Source organism: Danio rerio, chromosome 9 (genome assembly GCF_049306965.1).
Source record: "Danio rerio strain Tuebingen ecotype United States chromosome 9, GRCz12tu, whole genome shotgun sequence".
Classification (NCBI taxonomy): Eukaryota; Metazoa; Chordata; class Actinopteri; order Cypriniformes; family Danionidae; genus Danio; species Danio rerio.
Genome location: NC_133184.1, coordinates 22,918,555 through 22,940,208, shown reverse-complemented (window position 1 = coordinate 22,940,208; position 21,654 = coordinate 22,918,555). Strand labels below are relative to the sequence as shown.

At 35.8% G+C, this 21,654-nt stretch overlaps 1 protein-coding gene across 2 annotated transcripts in view; it reads right to left on the bottom strand.

Annotated features, from left to right (window-relative positions):
* xpo4 (exportin 4) overlaps positions 1-17,865 on the bottom strand; it is a 50,944-nt gene extending 33,079 nt beyond the window's left edge. Inside the window, exons 1-6 of one of the 2 annotated variants that reach the window (XR_012384868.1) lie at positions 17,768-17,847; positions 8,616-8,721; positions 8,172-8,313; positions 6,878-7,016; positions 5,689-5,805; positions 4,738-4,891 (exon numbers count right to left, since the gene is read on the bottom strand). Coding sequence is in view for 1 of the 2 variants with exons in the window: in NM_212674.2 (NP_997839.1) it covers positions 4,738-4,891; positions 5,689-5,805; positions 6,878-7,016; positions 8,172-8,313; positions 8,616-8,721; positions 17,768-17,833 (724 nt within the window). In the remaining variant the exon portion in view is untranslated. 2 annotated transcript variants of the gene reach the window in all.
* Between the last annotated feature and the right edge of the window lie 3,789 nt (positions 17,866-21,654).

Sequence of the window (21,654 nt, the reverse complement as noted above, 5' to 3'; positions counted from 1 at the left end):
TATTACCATGTTTTATTTAGCTCAGGACTGCAGACTGAATTAATCAAAAGACATTTAGTGAACATAATGATTATGAGAGTGCTGAGAGCCGCTCAATGCCAGAGACAGAGCTGAGATCCAAGTCTATTAGGAAACCTGAGCATCACATCCTCCCTCTTAAGATTCCCCTCACAGTCCAAAGAATGCCCTCCTCCCCAACGCCCGGCCCAGACAACAGTCCAACAAAGCTCTTTTCCAATCCTGCGTGTGCATTTGTGTGTTTGAGACGAGGAGAGGCACACAGCCGTCTGTCATCTCTCTCTGCCATTCAGAGCACCTGACCAAAACCCAGCCCAGGTCACCAGGGCCATGGACAGACAGAGCGGAATTGCATCTTTAGGAATCACACAAACGACCATGTCCATACGTCAAGAGGGAGTGTGTCACAGACAGATGACACACATGCCATGCCTTTACTACTGAGAGACGGCGGCACTTTGAGGAGAACCCAGTGTATGCGGCTGTCAGGAAGGACACACACACACACACACAAACGCACACACACACACAATGGTGGATGACTAGTCTTCGTATTTTAGAAACAAAGTATAACATGTATTAAATACACATTTTTTCAAACATTTCCCAAGTAATGTTTAACAGCAAAGAAAGTTTTCATGGTGCTTTTCAGGATATTTGTCTTCTGAAAAGTTTTTTTTTTTTTTTTTTTTTTTGCTGAGGTCAATATAAGCCAAGTCAAAATAATCTTTTGATTGGATTCAAAACCAGTGCTCTGCAATGACTTGCTTAATTAAACTATCTTGTCTAGTTAACTTAATTAGTTAAGCTTTTATAAATCACACTTTAAGTGAAATACTAGTATCTTGCACAATAACTAGTAATAATCTTGGAAAAGACAAAATACTTTATTTATCAGAAATGAGTTTTTAAAACTATTTTTAAAGGCCTGGGCCAGAGTGTATTTTTAAGGCTGGGTTGTGTTTGTAAGAGGCAAAGCAATGTGTGTTTGTGCTTCATTTGTAGAAAATAATGGGGTTTTTTTTCATCCATCTTATTTTGATTATATACAGCTAACATGAAAAGGACCGTCATATTTCCTAGTTCCTCTCAAAGGCCGCCCTCAAGAGGCTCTGATTGGTCAGCTAACATAACAGGCTGCGATTTGCGGATTGGCTCCACGTCACCAGGAAGCATGTCACGCCTCCACTAGCACGCACTTTACCTCTGCTGTGTAAATACTGTCAGTCAGAGTAGCTGTTAGCTGTATCAGTTTAAGCCTGAATCAGACAGAAAATGAAAAGGACACAGCTGAATCTCAAATGCTAATCTGTCAAATGCTAGCTATATATTTTTTATAATTCTCTGGAACATAATTAAAATAAAATTGTACGCACTTCTCTCTTTGTGTTGTTTCCTTTGAAAGCCCAAATACAGAAACAGAACAAGCTTGGTGAAAATAGCAGCGTTTTTACGGCATTTTAGCTTTCACTGCTATAACATTACAGCTCCTCTGGCCACGTCCCTTCGCTGTGTGGGGTGTGGGTGTGTGGTGAATGCGCGTAACCTGAAGTGTTTGTGATCTCACCAACACGAATGCATTTTTTTTGTAGTCACCAAACTTCGATGTAGGGTTTGCCAAGCTAACTCCGTAAAAGCCAATGTCTCATTTTGCAGCATATTTCAACAATTTTCTAGGTAATATTCAAAAACTATTTCATGAATATCATGTGACATTAACAACTTGTATTAAAAGCTATAAAATGCAGCCTGGATAAACAAGTTAGACTTTTACAAAAATAAAATGTTATCGACTTTGCATATTAAAAGATCATATTTTTTCTGTCTTTTTTTCAATCTTAAAATCAAAAGATCACACTAACAAATAATATCAAACAGGAGTCTAGGATGAGACATTCTATTGGTGTACTCCTCCAATTTTTTTTTAAGAGAATGCATAATCATCATAATGATTTATTATACTTTTAGAAATTCAGGACAATTGTTAAATATAAACACTAAAATTATACTTTAATTTTTTTTTTTTCAGAAAAACAATCAAATGATTTGCAGTAAAAATAACACAAAGTGCATAGATATACAGTTTGCGGTAATACAGAAAAAATTCACACTATTTGGCAACCTTTCCTCTTACATTTTAAATAATGAAAAAAATAATTGAAATAATAATAATAATTATATAATACATAATCATAATATAGCTGACCTATATTCCAAGGCCCTGAGAGTGTTGTTTTTTTCTGTTGCTTTTTTTTCTACTGCTGTACCCTTTGCATATTTGTATTTATAATTTTTTCTGTATTGTTGTAAGGCCTAATATGAGTTACTTTTATCTATAATGTTATTTTATCTATCTTATTATTATTATCATATTTATTTTTTTATATTGTCCTTAATGCAAGAATGTTACTGTATTGCTTTATTCAGAAAGAAAGAAAATGTGAGCAAGTTGTGTTTTGCTGCTAGATTGGGGCAGTTGATTTCTAAAGATACAATGTATTTGGTGCTGTGGCTCTCTGACTAATATCTATCAATAAAAAAAGTGTTAAACTAGAAATACATTTTTTACAAAAAATAAATAAATAAATAAAAATGCATTCCAACCTATGGTGGGATTGAAGCTGTATTAGCTGCACTAGACCTGTGTGTTTTGAAGCATGAAAAATCAATTAAACGTATGAAGCATTTAGAATTTATAGCTTTGCAGCTAGTAAAAAACAAACACACAAAAACAGCTTTGCAAATCCAAATGTACTATAGACATTAAATAATAGATTAGCTTACTGGTCATTTAAGCAACTCACCAACTAGTCAATTTTAAAAATATACACCAATAAACTTAGCCACTCTGTCCTCTCTGTGTCCTTAACAAATGTGCTCTTCATATCAAAGCAGCATCTCCCCCCAGCGCCCAGTGGGCAATTAATATGACTTGAAACTATGCAAACACATCAATGCACAAATGGCCGGCCGACATTCCAGTACAGCACTCAATGAGCTGTGTGTTTAAAGGCACACTTATTGAGCACGATAAGGGCTTGGCACAGGCCTCCTTTGTAAGTGATACGTGACCCTGGTTGGCACAGACGCCAGCTCAGATCTCTTTAAAGAGACACAGAGACACAAAGTCAGCCTGAGTGGGATTAACACCTCACAGAGCTAAAACACACAGACGCACGCTCACCATCAATCACAGCTCATGATTTAACTCCAACACCAGCACAAGCTAACAGGCTGAGACAATGACACAAAAAAGCTAAAGTAAAACCTACAGTGCTCAGCATAATTAAGTAAAGCCCATTTTGAAAATGAAAATTTTTATCCATTTCTCAGTGAATAAAGGCAACGTATTTTGGTGCATTTAGCTAAAACAGATCGATTAAATAGATATATTTATTACAGTAATATTTTAGTCATCAAACATATTTAGAAACTGAAAGATAATACAAATAAGTTCAAGCAAAATATTGCAAAAAAAATTTACAACCTACAAAATTTCAACTAAACTTGTCAATGTTTTTGCTTCTCTTGATTATTCTTCTTTTTAAATTTGTATTTAATATTTTTCTATAACATACATTTTGGTGTACTAGTTTTTGGACCTTTAAAATAAAGTTATTTTGTTACATAATCTCCAGGTCTAGTTTCAGTATGGTTAATCTAATGAACAGTATACGCACAAACATACTATTGTATAGCTTCCTATTAAAAATATGAATTTAAAAACATTATTTGTAGTGTAACATATATGTAATATATATGCGCAGCACTGTACATAAACCTAAATACCCTATGTGGCACCAGTTTTCACTAGTGTATCTTATCAGTGATCATTTTCTTTCAATTACATTTTAACTCAAGTTACTGTCTAGAAATCAGCGCAAACAAAATATAAAACTTTGGAAAGATGTGATCTTTAAAACCATACTTCCAGAAATTCAATGAAACTCAAATGAATTAAACTGTGGGGGTCCAAGTTAATTCTAAATACAATGTTATGGCTTTAAGCAAGCATTGGCCTGTTTAAGATTCTGATGGTATGATAACCTTGGATAAAAACATTGCGGTTTCACTGTATTGTCATTACTGCTCTAAAATATATTATTCATAAATGTCTGGGTAAAAAAAAAAAAAAAAAAAACTTTTTTCCCCCTTTGAACACAATATATTTCATTTTGAGAAACATTTTAAATATTTTGGAGCAGTAAACATGTTAGGCTAAATAATGAAAATGAATCACTGACTTCTGCTGTCTTCATTAGTCTCAAACAGATTTCATTACAATTTAAAACGACATCTTTAGATGTCTTTTCTGCTGAAGATACTGTTGTCCTAAAAAACTTGATAAAAAAAAAAAAAAAAAAAAACATAGGAACGGTATAGCAGAAAATGTTGCTGGTTTTAAAACCTTGACTTTTCCAGAATCGCGGTATACCATGAAAACGGTTTTTGTCCAATGCCAAACTTCAAGTCGATTTTTTTCATGCTTTGAAAAATTTTCCATTAGATCACAGATCTTGTTTTAACAAGCATGTAGGTATCTGATTCTACGTACGCGATTATTTTTTGAGAAATGTTCTGAACGATTATCGAATTATAGCTTGTCAATTATTAATCCAAACATAAGTCATAGTCATTTTACTTTCTTAATCTTTGTGGCTCTAACATCTGAGCACATAAGTATAAAAAGTTCACTAGCATCTGTTCATGAAAGGATATGATTGGGTGGAAGAAAGTTCCAGCTAAGCACTTGATTAGCCAGTGCAAGATAGCGCTGGAACACACAGGACATCTGAGCGTTGAGGTTCTCCCTCCGGCTGAACTCCTGCAAGACCTCCATAGTGAGCATGAAGATCTGCCTGAGGTCGTCCTCCTGTAATGCACATACATGCTTACAACAATGCTGTGTACAGCTACTAGCTGATTCCAAGTTCTATAACATGAAAATTAAGACAATTTAGAAAAGATATACATTTTAATTTGAAATAGTTTAATTAAAATGCTAACAGGTGTGAGTTATTAAATAATTCCCACTCAGAGAGTCTCGTTCAGCTTATTCCCTTCTTTATCAAGGGTCAAATCATGTTTTACTGGCAAATGAATCTTCTACCACAACCCAGCCCAGAGAGTGTTCTAACTTAATTAATTATTAATAATTATAATTATTACTACTTACATAGGCAAATGTGACAACATGTGATTCAGAAAAGTCATTTTTATTCAAACCCATACAAACAACTGTTTTTTTTTTCACTTAAACATAATAAAAAATTAAGCTTATGATTAAAATAAAAACTTGTGTAAATAAGGGCTCAGGGAAATAAACTTATTCCAAAAGGAAAAATTACTTTAATAACTCATTGGCAGATATTTACTCCTGGTTTACTAATGAACACTTATTATTTTTAGTTACTCAGAAAATGCGACTTCATTTTCCATCTTAAGTAAATTAATCTTTATTTAAAGATCTTTAGATGTTTGTAATGAAAAACAATTATATTGGGGAAAATACAAAAATTATGAAATTATCCATTTAAAACCTTAATTCACGACAGTACCTTTCAAATTATGGAATGCATACTTTTTAATACCAGAGGAAACCCTACTATAAAAGGCATTTACAAGAAAACAATATTTCAAAAAAGAAGACATAGGGAGGAAAGGACGGACCTGAAATATGCGCTTGCAGCTTCCGTGAAACTCCATACTGAGGCCAATGTTGCTGGTCTTATTGGAGCTGGAGAACTCACTCAACAGGGCTGTCAGGATGGAGCAGGCCAATGTTTGCTAGCAGGACATATAAAGGCAAACACAATGGTCAATATTACAACATAAAGACAAATATTACGTCAAAATGGGTAAATGTTAGAAAACATATATTATTACATTAATAAATAGTACAGAGGTTTCAACATTTGATTCAACAGATGGAATCACAAGCTTAACAAATGCAAAACATAAAACTAGAGCGCCCTCTGCTGGACATGGCGTGCATTTATTTTTTCACTGGGCAAAATTCATTGTAAGGAACAGGGTCAAACGTAGGGGTAGCAGGGGTCTCTACAGCAGTTATTTTATTAACATTACAAAACACACATATTAGGGTCTCTACATCTTATAATAATCTGTAACACAAAGCTTACTTTGTCTTACTGAATAAGCGTTAGACTAATGTTTATCAATTTTTATTTTAAGACCTTCATGCACTTACTATAGTATCTACATTGAATTATGCATAATTACGCATAACTAACCCTAAACCTATCCTACATTCTGACACTAACCATATAGTAAATACAATTAATTACTATTACTCGGTGGTTAAATGAATACTTGTACTGCAACTATGTCACCTTAAAATAAAGTGTAACCAACCAATATTCGTGAGGGTGGTTCACTTAGAATTAAACTTGCTGAAATAGAAAAATAAATAGATTATAAACTATTATTCAGTTTAGATTATAAACTAAAGCTATTTTAGCTCAAAATCAAAAACTGATTCTTAAATATTGAAAAAAATATTGAATGCGAACGTATATGATATCCTACTACTAAAACCTAATATACGTTCTGAAGGATAAGAATGACATGATTAATACTTGAAAACTATAAAGTCTGAATAAATGATAATAATTTTATTTTATTGTGATGAAATAAAAAATAATAATAAAAAGTGATACACTCTTAATTTCCATAAAGGATAAAACCCATTGTTGTGTAGGCTGTGGTCATGAATATTAAAAGTTTCTATATATTATATTTAGTCAATGCATACCTAAAGCATTCATTTGCTTACAACATGAATAGAGTCTTTTCTAATTCATGTATTTATAATGTTGCAGAGGGTGGCAGGTCTTACCACTGTGGGATTGCCGCTGCTGATGAGCTGGCTGACCTCGAGGAAGATGCTCTTACAGTTGATGGATTTGTCGAGGGAGCCTCTCTTTACTATTACTGCTACTGCTAACAGGATCTGCTCTCGAACATATTTCTGCAGACTACAGGGAAACAGAGATCAACAAAAATGATGATCATAAATGATCACAAACATAACATACATTTGCCAATGGAAAACGTTACAAAGTTACAATGTAGTAAGGCAAGAGGAGAACATTTACACCTCTAAAGCCTGGTTTATACTTCTGCATCAAGTGACCTGCGTAACCCACGGCGCATGCAACGGGGTAGCTGTGCATTTATACTTCTGCGTGCTGTCTCTGTTGGTATGCATTACACTTCCGAAACGCTAGTTGGCAGTGAGGAGTAAATGTTCCTCTGTGTCGAGTTTCTTTGCTGCTGTTTTGCTTTTCCTGAACACTTCCTGGATGTACAAGTGGCTCAAACTCGCTCATTTTGAGGCAGGAACCGGCGGACATGCAACAACTTTAACTATGAGGTAAACACAAAACAAAACTTTCCATCCGGAGCTCCTTCACAAGACTCCACACTTGTAAACAATTGCTCCATTGGCCTCGCGCCATTCGTGCGGCTCTCGGTCCCGCCCAGACTCGTCAGCGCTACCAAGCCGACCAATCACAGAGCTTGCGTTACGCGTTGTTGCGACGTGTAGTTACATTTTTTGAGAGGTGCACGTCAGTGACGCCGACGGCCACGGCGAAGAGTTATGCGTCAATGCTGTAGCATACGCCGGCGTTTGACACAGAAGTATAAATCAGCCTTAAGACAGGGTTTCTCAACCAATTATATTAATTAACATTTTTCTTTCACGATTTCATTGGGCTTAAACTTTTTTTTTTTACATTTACAGAATCAAAATATTTGAGGGAGTCTGATATCTCAAGGAAAGCGCATGAAAATCTTCTAGAAGTATTTATTTTTTCCGAAAATAAATAACAATAAAATCAATATTTTTAACCCAAAAAATATATTCTTTTAATGCAATGTAATAATGAAATGTTATTCGTAAAAACAGAATTCTTTAAGTAATATTGTGGACAATCTGTTTTTGAACAATTAACAATGCAATGATCTATTTATAAAAACAGGAACTTGTGGCACTAAAATACTGTTTAATTTCATTATTAAAAGAAATCTTCACCCAAATCAGACCAAAACATACACTTTTAAAGAGGCAGGCTGAATAATTTTAGAGTTTAGAGGTAAAGTCATATTTTGCACATTCAAACACTTACTTGGGTCTCTGTAAGACATAGGTGAGGAGGAATGTTCTAAGCGACTCAATGCTGTTCTTTTCTAGAAGGATCCATTCTCGTACCACGGCCTCCATAATGGCGGTGGCGGCCTGGAACAGCACATAGTCCACTTTACTCGTCTCTGTCGGAAAAAAATAGACAACATGCATGTTTACTATTATTCTTACAGCATCATTTTACTCTAAACCAGGGGTGACCAACCCTATTCCTGGAGAGCTACTTTACTGCAGATTTCAGTTGCAACCCATATCAAACACACCTGCCTGTAATGTTCAAGTGCTGTTCAGGGTAATAATTGGTTCAGGTGTTTTTGATCAGGGCTGGAGCTGAACTTTGCTGGAAGGTAGATTTCCAGGAACAGGGTTGAGCACCCTGCTTTAAGCAATGTTTCTTTAAGTGTAAGGTATCTGTGCTGAGACTCACCAAGGATGTGTTTGCAGACAGCAAAGGGGGATTTTGACTTCCTGAAGGACAGGAATATGTGCTCTGCATGCTGCCTCTGCTCTGTGCTGACCATGGACGGCGGTGCCTGTCAACACATTCATTAGTGAAGTTAATTCCAAATTATAGCCTACTTCAACTTAGGGCTAGGCTGCAGTCCTGCACAGTTAAATTTCAACCCCGATTCAACATACTTACCTGAAGGACTACCTTACCCGAGCCTGAAGGACTCAATTAGGCCCAACCGCTAGAGTGTATTCTATTTTTGTTCCCCTACCCCTTGGCCCTTGAAACAGAGTTTGAAGAGGAAGGGCTTCAAAATTTACCCCTAAGAAATGAGACAGCACTACAGCACCTGCACACATCATCATTTGTCATCGTGATCTCTTGCTTCAGATGAGATCAGACAATCAGACAGATTGATACAGACTGCTGTAGTTATTCCAGTTGTGTTGTTTTTTGGTATTTATCTTTAGGAAATCACTGAAGGCAACAATATCATGTTATCATAACAATGTAATGTGGCAATAAGATAACTATACTGTGCATTTACACAGTGGCCATATTTTTAAACACACAAAAAAAAACATTAACATTATAGCAGACACTGTAAAAAGGTCATTCCCAGCCCCTAGACTTTTTCTGACAGGGTCATCGTGTGACAGAATTAGGGGTGTCAAAATTAATTGTTTCTTCGGTGCACCGCGATGCAGACGCGGACAATTCGGTATCAGATCAGTAATAATCATAACCGGTTATTATGTACTGACGTCATTTATCTCCCATGCGCTCTGTCGCGAGGGAGGTGTGCGCGAGTATTTACAACACTCAGCCAACTCAGGGCCGGCCCGTGGCATAGGCACCATAGGCAAATGCTAAGGGTGCTGTACATCCAGAGGGGCGTCAGAAATGAGCGCAGTTCAGTTAGTTTTGTTTTCAAAACAAAAAGACAAAGCTGGTTATGTTTCACAGCTGTCTTTCTTTTTTTTCGCTCGACATTGAGCACTGCTCCGTTTGAGCCCTCGCAATATGTGTTTAGCTGGGAGAGCTCGCGCTGAGATGAGCTCTCAGTAAAGGGCTGTCGAAAAAGAGCTTTTTTTTTCGTTTTTTTTTTCTTCGTTTTTCTGCTCCGCTCAGCGCGATCTCTCCCTGTTGCGAGGGCTTAAGTGTGTGTGTGTGTGTGTGTGTGTGTGTGTGTGTTTGTTTGTTTATTTGTTTAGTGCTGTCTATGTTTGTGTATGTGTTTGAATGAGAGACAGTGTGGTGCTGTGTCTGTGTGTTTATACAGACAGCTTGTTATAGCCTCCCCCCTAAAATATAACACTGCATATAGAAAGCATCGTCAATGCACCGTGATGCACCGAGATATCGAATTGAACCGAAGGCAAGATAATCGTTACCGAACCTAACCGTGAGACCAGTATAGGTTTACACCTCTAGACAGAATGTTGTGGGACTGCTGTACAGGAGTTATTATTAGGGATTATAGATCAATAGAAATTTAGCGTTTTTTAGTTTAGCTTTTCTAGATAGCCCTTGAAACAGTTTTAACAGGACCACACTAGTAACCAAGAGTTATGAAAATTTCCCAGAAATCATCAGCAACAAGGCTGCATGCGTAGGTGAGGAGATGCACAAACTAGTATTTTTGGCATTATTAAGAATTTTTACAACAAACAATCACACGCTTTAATAGATTCATAAACAGCATTGATGTTTTACGGTCATTCTTTAAAAAAAAAAGAAACACAAAATTTCTATCCATAATTCATAATACTAACTCCTGTATAGCAGTCCCACAACATACTTTCATATCTGACACTCGATGACACTCAAATACCCTGTCAGTAAAGTCGAGTGACTGGGAATGACCTTTTTACACTGTATGGTATAACATTAATGTTGCTTTCTTGTGTTTACATAGATCTATATGGCCACGGTGTAAATACATAGTAGAGTTGCAAGCTTTTTGCCACATCACATAATGTAATAATGTAATGATAACAGGGGGGTATTGTTGCCCTCTGTGATTTCCTAGATAAACAGCAAAAAAGTAATGCAACTAGAATAACTACAGCAGTCACATCACTCATTAGCATATCTCAAAGAGCTCGCAATGACGTATGATGACTTGTGTGGGTGTTGTAGTGGTGTCCCAGGTCAATGTTTAAATCATTCCCCTTAACACTCTGCTTCAAGGGCCAAGAGGATGGGGTAGCAGCGGTAAAAAAATTAATTGGGATTGGGCCATGGTCTTTTAGCAGACACATTTGTTTAAAAAGTCAATAATTATATACAACTCAATATTTTAATTGTTAATGTTGCTAGTTTCAAAAGAGTACCAACAACAGATGCTACAAAATTAAAGGATGCTGGTAAAAATACAATACTAAACAATGTAAATCTTAAACAACATTAACAAAAAATTAATTTCTACATTATAACAATAACACCAAGTAAATAAAATAAAATCACAGAAGTACTAACAATTACGACTGCCCCATCCAACAGTGATGACAGAAATAAAGCAACCCGTTTCCAATGATTGTCAATGAAGCAACACACACACACACACAAACACACAAACACACACAAACACACACAAACACACACAAACACACACACACACACACACACACACACACACACACACACACACACACACACACACACACACACACACACACACACCCAGGCCTGTCTCCTCTGTGAACACATCCCACACTTGAGTCATAACATTTAACATCACATTCTGTTCCTAATTACAGCACAGCAGTCATCAACCTCACAGTGACCAGACAAGAGAGAGGGTGGCATCATTTCACACATCCACACACAGATGCCTTCACAAGGCCTGGTAGGAATATAAAACAAACCCAAGCTGCACAAGAGAAACATCTTGCCTGTACAGACGAAGCTTTAGCAGCATGAATGAGCCACAGGACATCATGTCACACTGAACAGTTACTGGAAACCTCTAGGACAGATTACCAGCAGGAGGCACTGGAAAAAAAAATGTGCCACTACGCCATTTGTCCAATACACAAATATCAAATCCTATCTCCTGCTGGTTGAAGACTGCCTGCCTGCCTGGGCTACAAGAACAAGAGTATAATTACAACCCTATCAATTCTTGTGAATCCTGCAGAGTTCTGCTTCATATGCTTCAATTTAGTTTAAAGCCATGAACAAGATATTACTACTGCATATTAATAAAGTGTTTCTCAACCATGTTCCTGGAGGATCACCATCTCTGCACATTTTCCTAGTCTCCTCAACCAACACACCTCATTCAGATTATCAGCTCATTAACAGTGACTGAAAAACCTGTAATGGGTGTGACAAAGGAGACATTTAAAACAGGCAGTGTTGGTGGTCATCCAGGAAGGTGGTCGAGAAACAATTGAGTATCTATATTATTACAACCAACTTTTTTTTTATAGAAACATGAACACAAAATAAATTATAAAAACACAACCTGCATATGTAAAAATGGTAACACTTTAGTTTAAGTAGCAATACCAATTAATAACTACTGATTAAATGCAGAAGAGAATGAACACCCACTGTCTTAAAAGCAATGACGCATGTTGACATAGATATTTATTGTGAATACTCAACTGTAATAAATATTAAGGCTGTAGCAATCTAATCTACTAATTTCATTTAGTTTATCAGTATGACATTCACTTTTAACCGAGCTTACGCACATGTCACGGTCAGTTATGCCTGTGGCGGTGCTGTGACAGACTGGTACACACACAATGGCTTTGTTTATTTTTGCAGATAAAAAGCTCTTCTGCATTTAATTTAGGGTTTTAATACACTCAACCATGTAATGGGTGTACATTTTTGAAGACATTTTAACCCCTGGTGGAGAAAAATCAAGAGCGTTTATCTCTAAAAGTGCTGACAGGAACATGTGTGCTCATCCCGAAGCCCCTAACAAAGTTTAACATGTCATCTAGTGACATTAAACACAATGTCATGTTATCAAATCATGTTGATGTTTAGAATGATCAAGAAGAGCTTCAGACTGATGCATTATAGGCCCTGGTTTGTAAATGGGTTCTGTGCACTTACAGAACTGTTTGAAAATGCCTTCAATCAGATTCTGCTAGTAGACAGTGTAGTCAGACATGTATGAACAGCAACAAATAACCACTTAATCTCAGCCTATAATAGGGCTGCATGATACTGGAAACATCTGAAATTGCATTATTTTATTTTTCTGTGATAAATATTGTGATGTATACAATTTCACAAGATGATTTAAATAGCTCTATTTGACAGTTTTCTGGGAAGTCTAATATTATTCTGGAACAAAAACTGAATAATCACAATGCAAAAAATATTTTAACTTTTCTTTGTCTCGTTTCTTGTCCAAATCAAATATCTAAAAATAATCTTGTAGATGAAGCAAAAACAGTTTCGTTTTCACCTTCAGAAGAAAAGTCAAACTTGGGTGCTTTTCCTTAAAACAAGCAAAATTATCTGCCGATTTGGTCTTATTTTAACTTTAAAATTCAGACAAGACAAAAAGTAAGATTTTATTTTTACATAAATAAATAGAGAAATACAATTAATCATAGCTACAGCTCCAAATAGGGCTGCACAATATTTCAGCATTGATATCGCAACGTGTGTGTCTGCAATAGTCACAACACAGGATCTACAATGTTGAGTTAGCATAGTTGATCAAAAGTTTTGTGGAGTTATTGCAAAGTACAACTCTAACAGCCTGAAAGTTAACCTGCATGTATTTTAAAAGGCACGTCAAGAGAGTTTAAAACATTGACAAAAAAAAGTTAATTTGTAACTTTAAAGTATAATAATTTGACTGAATTATTAATATAATAAAGACTTTCAGGGCTATTTTAGATTTCATTATTCAATTTCTGTTCATTAAATACTTTTTGACTTTCTGAAAAACCATAAAGCACTGTTTGTTTGACGCTTTTTCTTTGCTCTATTATATTACTTTTCCCTTACAAAATCAACCCAAATCAATCTAAATAAATTTCCAAATAGAGCTATTCGAGATATCTAGTGAAATTTTATTCATATCACAACTTATATCACAGAGAAACAAAACATTGCAATACCAGATTTTTCCAATATCGTGCAGCCCTAACTCCAAACATCATATATTTTATGCCCAAACTCTCTTGAAATGCTCAGTCAAAGACCTTAAAACACATGTAAATTATAAACATTCACGTTATTGTGGTTAAACCTGGCAGTGACTCTACAAATCAGATGTATTGTGTGGCTCCTGGTCAACCATAATTCAGACTCAACATTGCATATCTTGAGCTGTGAATATTGTGATATCGGTGCTAAAACAATATGTTGTGCAGCCCTAGCCTATACAGACTTAATTTCTACACATTAGAAGGCAGGTTAAACTTTGCCATCTGAAATTACAAGTCTGATTTGAAAGCAAAAAAAAATGTTAAAATATATTTAAAAACGTACTTTTACCAGTCATGATTCAAACATAAGCTCGCAGCTTTGCAGTTATTGCAGAAGAAACAAATGCTACTGCCCTTCATTTCATTTGCTGTAGTTTCCAGTCATGTTTATATGCAAATTCTGAAAGTTTATATTGCAATGTTAAAAACCAAAGGTAAAACAACAAACTGACAACCTTTCCCATAAATGCTTCTCAAAGAAATCAGGAAAGTGGTTGAACTTGAAAGTCGGGGAAAAAAACAGATTTACAAAAAGACTTCAACACTCATCAATGTGTTGACTAATGTAACAAAAGTGTTTTATATGTCATGATTCTACACCTATCAAACTGCCCTTAGGTTCTAAAAAAAGTGAGAAATACGATCACATATGAATGAGTACATTTCTGCGTACATACTTTAAAAATAAACAAAATATAGCCCTTTAAATGTGGTCAATATAAGTAAGGTATGAATTTACTGAATTTAGAGAAATGGTAAAATATCCTGATATATATTCTGCCATGTAGGCCAGCCATAACTCAGTGATCAATCTGCTGTACAAGCATGACTGCAGTGACATCAGTGAATCTGATGCTCCACAACAACAAATCAATATCTGATCTCCACTGTTACAGTTTGACCGTTCTGCAAACTGAAAAATAATAACAAAACCTAGACTTTTCTGACTTCATAAGCAATTATCTATACAGATCAGTGATTGACTGACCAGGCTCCAAGCTAGATAAATGGAGAGAGAATTTTTTTTTTATTATTATTTATAAATAATAGGATTTCATGGCAGAGAAATAAAAACAATATTGATGGAATACAGAGCTGCACGATATTGGGAAAAATGTATGTTGCGATATTTAAGTTTTTTCGCAATTTATATTGCAATTTTTCTCAAGATAGCTTAATGATTCTAGATTGATTGGGATGATTCTGTAGAGGAGTGCATATATATATATATATATATATATATATATATATATATATATATATATATATATATATATATATATATATATATTCAAGTGGAGAAAGAGCAAAAATACAAATGATGCATAAATAAAATAATCAAATGTACAAAAAAGCTGTATATTCTTCATAGAGTTAAAAATGATATACAATTCATCTTTGTCAAAGCAACAAAAAAATAAGTTTTCTTGTGCCTAAATGCTTTAAACTTGCTTAACTTAAACAGGCCTTAAAACACTTTCACTTTATACATTATGGTTAAACTTAAACTTGTAAATAAAAAAAAAATTACAATATTCTCACGTGTTCTAAAATGATATACCTGGTCAACTATAATCTCCTGCGATGTGACTATTGCGTATTCATACATTGCGATATCGATGCTGAAACGATATACTGTATGATACAGCCCTAACAGAGAGCATTTATGCATACTATAAATTGTGAGCTTTACAGTTAGCTTTTCTTGCATGGAGAATTAAGTTGTGGCCACCTTCACCAAATTTTGTACCACCTCCACCTTTTGAAAAATATCAGGCAATCACAGCTACCCACAGTCACAAAGTGCTGATTCAGGGTCATGTGTTTAATTACATTTTTCAAATAAGAACGTTTACAAGAACAGTGCAAAATGTGTTTGTTTCAACTAGGTTTAATAACTACTGTTTAATAATAAGCACAGAGAGCAGTTATTATGTCATCTGATGCTTAAAATTATCTCTTTCTTAAAAAGCATGGGTTCTGATTGGCTGTGAAACTTTTAATTACATTTAGAGTGTTTATTTCATTTAGTATTTCATTTTTAAAAAAAATGTATTTTTGTTTAAACAGCCATTAAATATTTTTGGTTTGTTTGTTTTAAATGCAGTTTTATTCAGCAGGCACGAGTTAAATTGATTTTTTTTTTAAATAAGTAAAACTTAAGTTTCCATTTTACAACAGTTTCTTTAAAAATAAGTCTTTATAAAGATATAGTGAAAAATACTTTCACCAATTTCTGTATTCCGATGTATAGATGAATAGATGAAGTGTGGAAAAGCATAAGAGACTGTAAAAAATGTATCAAGCCCAAATACTTTGAAAAGAATAGTAGTATTTTTCCCCAGAGTAAACGAGTATTTAACATATTAATAAAAATGCAAAAAAAATATTTCTGGAAAATAATAGATGACTTTAGCATCAGCCAGTAACAATTCCCAATCCTTACTGACTTCTTAAATTGATTACCACCACAAATGAAAGCTGTTGCTGATTTCATTTCTAAAATTCTGTCACAGCCCTGTGATTCGATGGTGCACTCATTGTTCATTTAATGGGCTATATGCACAACTAGTGTATTTCAGCCATTGATAAACACCTGGTTTAATGTGACTATTTTCAATTTTATAAGATTCCATTTACAGCATTGATGTTGAAAGGTAATGACAATACATTGAGTTAAACGGACGCAAGCGTTTATTTAGTTGTTCAAGCGTAAAACAATATCTAGGATCGTCAGTACCAGCAGGCTAGTGCAGAAACTCTATTGAAAATACTGTAATAAAATAAATTGTCATATTCCAAAGAGATGGCGGGGGTAAATGGAATTTAATAAAGTGCTTCTTGTCCAGTTTAAGACCCACTTCATATTGCACACCCATCAGGCAGTGAAGATCACAAGATTTTAAAAAATCAGATCTTAAACGTGGCAATTTTGTAAAAGAAAGACATTTCAGCGGAAGCCCTGGCGCTGGCTGGCTGAAATTAAAAGTCTGTGTGTATATACCTCAATGTTCATACAATTACTTAATGCAAGCGTTTGCTGTACTTTATATTTGCCTCATTTATTTCCAAATTTCAACACCAACTATTAAAAACAGAACTCTGCAAACGCCTCATATGTAAAATTTAGATCAATATACTACACTAAAATATTCTAGGACAGTCACAGCCAAGCTGATTCACCAAATAGAAACAGAACAACAAATGAAGAATAATGTAACTTATGAAAAGTGTCATGAGATCCTCTCAATGCTTTAACTTCACTCGCACATAAAACACATGCTTAATTCGAGTTATCAGTCCTTATATGATGAAAAGAGGTGCAGTCTGGAACAACAAGCAGGAGAAACACTACCAGTGGACAGCACAGGCCATCATCTAACTACACATGTCCTGCTCTCAACTTTCGGCTAGCTCAACATGTAGCTAGTCAAATCTTACAGCTGCACAATAGGAAAGATATTGAGTAATTAAGAGATGAAAGTGAAGCTAGAATCTCTCAGTTGTTCCCGTAGTCTCGCTAAACATGTGCTCTCCCTCAAACATGCGGCTGAATCAACAGCGTGTGGAAGTGCAGCAGCTGATAAAGAAACTCCAGCAGACACACTTCAACTCATCCAGCGCGCTTTTCCAAGGCTGGAGAATCAAACTAGGCCTCTGGGACACTTCACCTGAGCCCAGGGCGACTGTTATGAACCGCGAGCCTGTCACCAGAGCGCTGCTGTTTGGCGGAGGCGATGAAGAGGATGATGAAGGTGATGATGTCTAACCTGGGCTTTTGCGGGATGGAGCGAGTCGAGCACTGCGCCACGCTCCGCTCCGCGTTTACCGAGACTTTCCCCGCCAACCGCCGAGCAGCGAGACCCGCACATGATGAACCCCCCACACAGAGCTAACAGCACACTGACAGAGATGTGAAAACAGAGGCGAAATGCTCACCATTAAAACTTTGGCAGCGCTTTCCAGCTGTGAAATCACTTCTGGTGCACCGACCGCCGCCATCATGGTCGTTCTTCAGTGACGCGCCATGCACTGCATTGTGGGATTAAGCAGCACTTCGGGCCAGCGAGTTCACGGGCACTTTTTGGCAGCCACCACTGATGCCCACTTAAAGGTTATGTAATGCGTGATATGGCACTGGATGCCTTTTGATCACTTCGTCGTATTGTAATAGTAAGTTTATTCGTTTGTTTTTCTATTAACGCACGTGTGTGTTTGTTTTCATTTTCAGGGGCGGATTTAGTGATTTTGGGGGCCCAGAGCAATTCCGGTGAGGGGCCCGTAAGTTCAAAAAGGCACCTATGTACTTTAATTTATTTTTAATTTATTTATTTAGCTGTCTTTTTCTTCTTATTTTACTCAATCTCCTTTTCTACATTTGTCTATTTGCAAAATAGTAATAACAACATGTAAAGCATCTTGTACAACGTTTAAATGATTTGCTTTCTTAAAATAAATTCACAACTATAAACAATTTCGTTTGTAAAACTAAATCTTTACCAAATTTGATAGCTGAACTGCTCCATGATTGAGGGTTTGGGGACACGCTTGTGCATTTGTGATGTACTCAGTGGTGGAAAGAGTACTGAAAAAGCATACTTAAGTAAAAGTGCCATTACTTGCCTAAAAATGTAGTGTGGGTAGAGTAAAAGTACCTGCTGTAAATATTACTCTAAGTAGGGGTAAAAAGTAGCCTGATGCATTAGTAGTTGATGCATTTACATGTAACTTGTAGATGTGTGTGTGTGTAAACGTAACATTCTGTAGTGCATTTCGTTATTGCCCTGCAGGCACACAATGTCATAAGACGTTAATATTAGGTTAGAATTAGGATGTGATGTCAGGTGACCAAAATTCAATGTCTAGCCAGCGTCTAAGGATAACATTATTTTGATGTCCAATAATGACATTAAATGACGTTGATATTTGGTTGATTTTAGGTTGGTAAAAAGTGACCAAAATCCAATGTCGAGCCAACATCTTAAACCAACATCCTATTGACGTCAAATAGTGACATTTATTCATCAGTTATGGCAACCAAAAAAACCATTCAGCGTCTGATAAATGTCATAGTGGTAACGTCAACACAACGTCAAGCTGTAACATCATTAGACGTTGATATTTGGTTGGTTTTAGGTTGGACGTTAGACATTGACATCGGGCTGACGTTGAGTTCTGATGTAAACCCGATTTTCATTTCCAAACAAAATGCAGCGTACCCACGGCGTTAGGGTACAATTTCAATCTGACGGCATATTGACGTCTTGTGCCTGCTGGGTGTTTAAGGCCATTTCGGTCATCATAGAGTAAATATCCATCATCTTCTCATCAGTGACATCAGTGCATCTAAACCAGGGGTGCCCATACTCAGTCCTGGAGGGCCGGTGTCCTTCAAAGTATAGTTCCAATCCCAATTGGACGCACCTGGGCTAGCTAATCAAGCTCTTACTAGGCTTTCTAGAAACATCCGTGCAGGTGTGTTGAGGCAAGTTGGAGCTAACATCTGCAGGACATCGGCCCTCCAGGACTGTGTTTGGGCATCCCTGATCTAAACAGTTTCTGGGTCAATGCGTGTAAAGATTTTGAACATCTTCTTGGACACTTTTAATGCTTCTAAACAGTTTGCTGCAATGTAAAGTGCACATGTCTTGAAGTAGTTCACTGATGCAATTTACCTTCTATGTGTGATTTGACTGGACAGGAATTACAGGACTGATTTTTCTAATTCCCATAGATGAAAAAAAATATAAAGTACTGACTGCAGGTTGAAGGAAAGTAGTGGAATAAAAGTACAGATACTGCACTAAAAATGCACTCAAGAAAAAGTAAAAGTACACATTTTTAAAACTACTTAGTAAATTACAAGTTCTGAGAAAAACTACTCAATTACAGTAATTTGAGTGTTTTTATTTAGTTACTTTACACCACTGGATGTAATAAACATTAAACTTATTTTTTAGACCAGGTGTGTGGCCAAACTCGGTCCTGGAGGGCCGGCGCCCTGCAGATTTTAGCTCCATCTTGCCTCAACACACCTGCTTGGGTGTTTCTAGAAAGCCTAGTAAGAGCTTGATTAGCTAGCTCGGGTATGTCTGATTGGGGTTGGAACTAAACTTTGCAGGACACTGGCCCTCCAGGACCTAGTTTGGCCACCCCTTTTTAGGCTTTAGACCCTCATTATACAAAATATGATAGAAATTGATGTTTTATATAATTTATACGTATAATTCTAGGTATTTATTTGGGGGCTCTAGATTTCCTGGGGCTATAAGCGGCCACTTACCTTGCTTATTAGATTTGGCATTTATTCCTCCCAAAATAAATAGTTTAGTGAGCAGGTGCACTTTATGCAACAGATAAATTAATAGAAACGCTTGGCCTTTAAAAGAGTTTCTCAAACTACTAAAACATTAAGCTATTGTTGACACCATAAATTCAGTTTGTTTTTTTTAGACTTGTTATAGTTTAAACATGGTATTTGTAGTAAAACTGTTCATTCAAATATATTGGTTACTACACTTTTACTATTACTATACCAGGCTCATAGCCAGGGGGGTTCAGGGGGTTGGAAAGACCCACCCCTTCACTGACAAAGTCTAGAATTTGACCCCTATATGAGCTCATTTATTCCATATTTGACTGCTATGCCATCATAAATTGTGAAAATTATAGATAAAAGAAGGCTTTAAGACAAATATAATTGTAATTAAGTGGCCAAATTCTGATTGAGAAAAGTTTAATAAGCTTGCCATTTTTTAATTGCCCATAGGCTACAATTTTATTTTAAAACAAGTTTTACCAGATTCCTATTTTTTTAGATGATGATTTATAATATATATTTATTTAAAAATAAGTATTTTTTTTTTAAATTTAATTCTAATTTCGTAAGAATATCTAAAAACTGCATTAACTTACAGTTTAAATCCAAGTTTGTAAATAAATACTTCATTGTAAAATAGTATGGTGGTGAGCACTTTGATCACCACACGACATGCTGATCCTGCAAAGATTAGTTCTTAAAATGTGAGTAAAATGCACAATTGAATAGAAAATGAGGCAAATAGCTGCAAAAAAGGTCCACTTTTTCAGAAAAAAAAGAAGTACCCCTTTCAATAGGCTGGCTACGGGCCTGTATACAGAGTTCATTTTCATAAATGTGTTTCATTCTTGGTGTTATCTGTAACTTTTGGAAGTCATAATTTAAGTCATAATTCAACATAGTTTTAGCATTACTAAAACGGGGATCTTATTTAATAACAAATCTGACTGTAGACATGTTACTCACTATTTTGATCATTGTCACTCGTATAAGACATAAATACAATCTTTAAAATACATAATAATAATAAAAGGTTATAATCAGATTCCAAAACTGTATTACTCACTGTATTAAACCATCTGTGAATGTGTAAAGAAGAATGTACTTAGTATATACTCACCGGCCACTTTATTAAGTACACCATAGTACCAGGTTGGACTCCCTTTTACCTTCAGAACTGCCTTAATCCTTCATGGCATAAATTTAACAAGGTACTGGAAATATTCCTCAGATATTTTGGTCCATATTGACATGATATTGACATTTGTCGGCTGCTCATCCAGGATGCTAATCTCCTTTTTCAACACATCCCAAAGGTGCTCTATTGGATTGAGTTCTGTTGACTGTGGAGGCCAGTCAAGAAACCAGTCTGAGATGATTCACGCTTTATAACATGCTCAATTGGTACTAATGGGCCCAAAGTGTGCCAAGAAAATATCCCCCACACCATTACACCACCACCACCAGCCATTGATACAAGATGGATCCATGCTTTTATGTTGTTGAT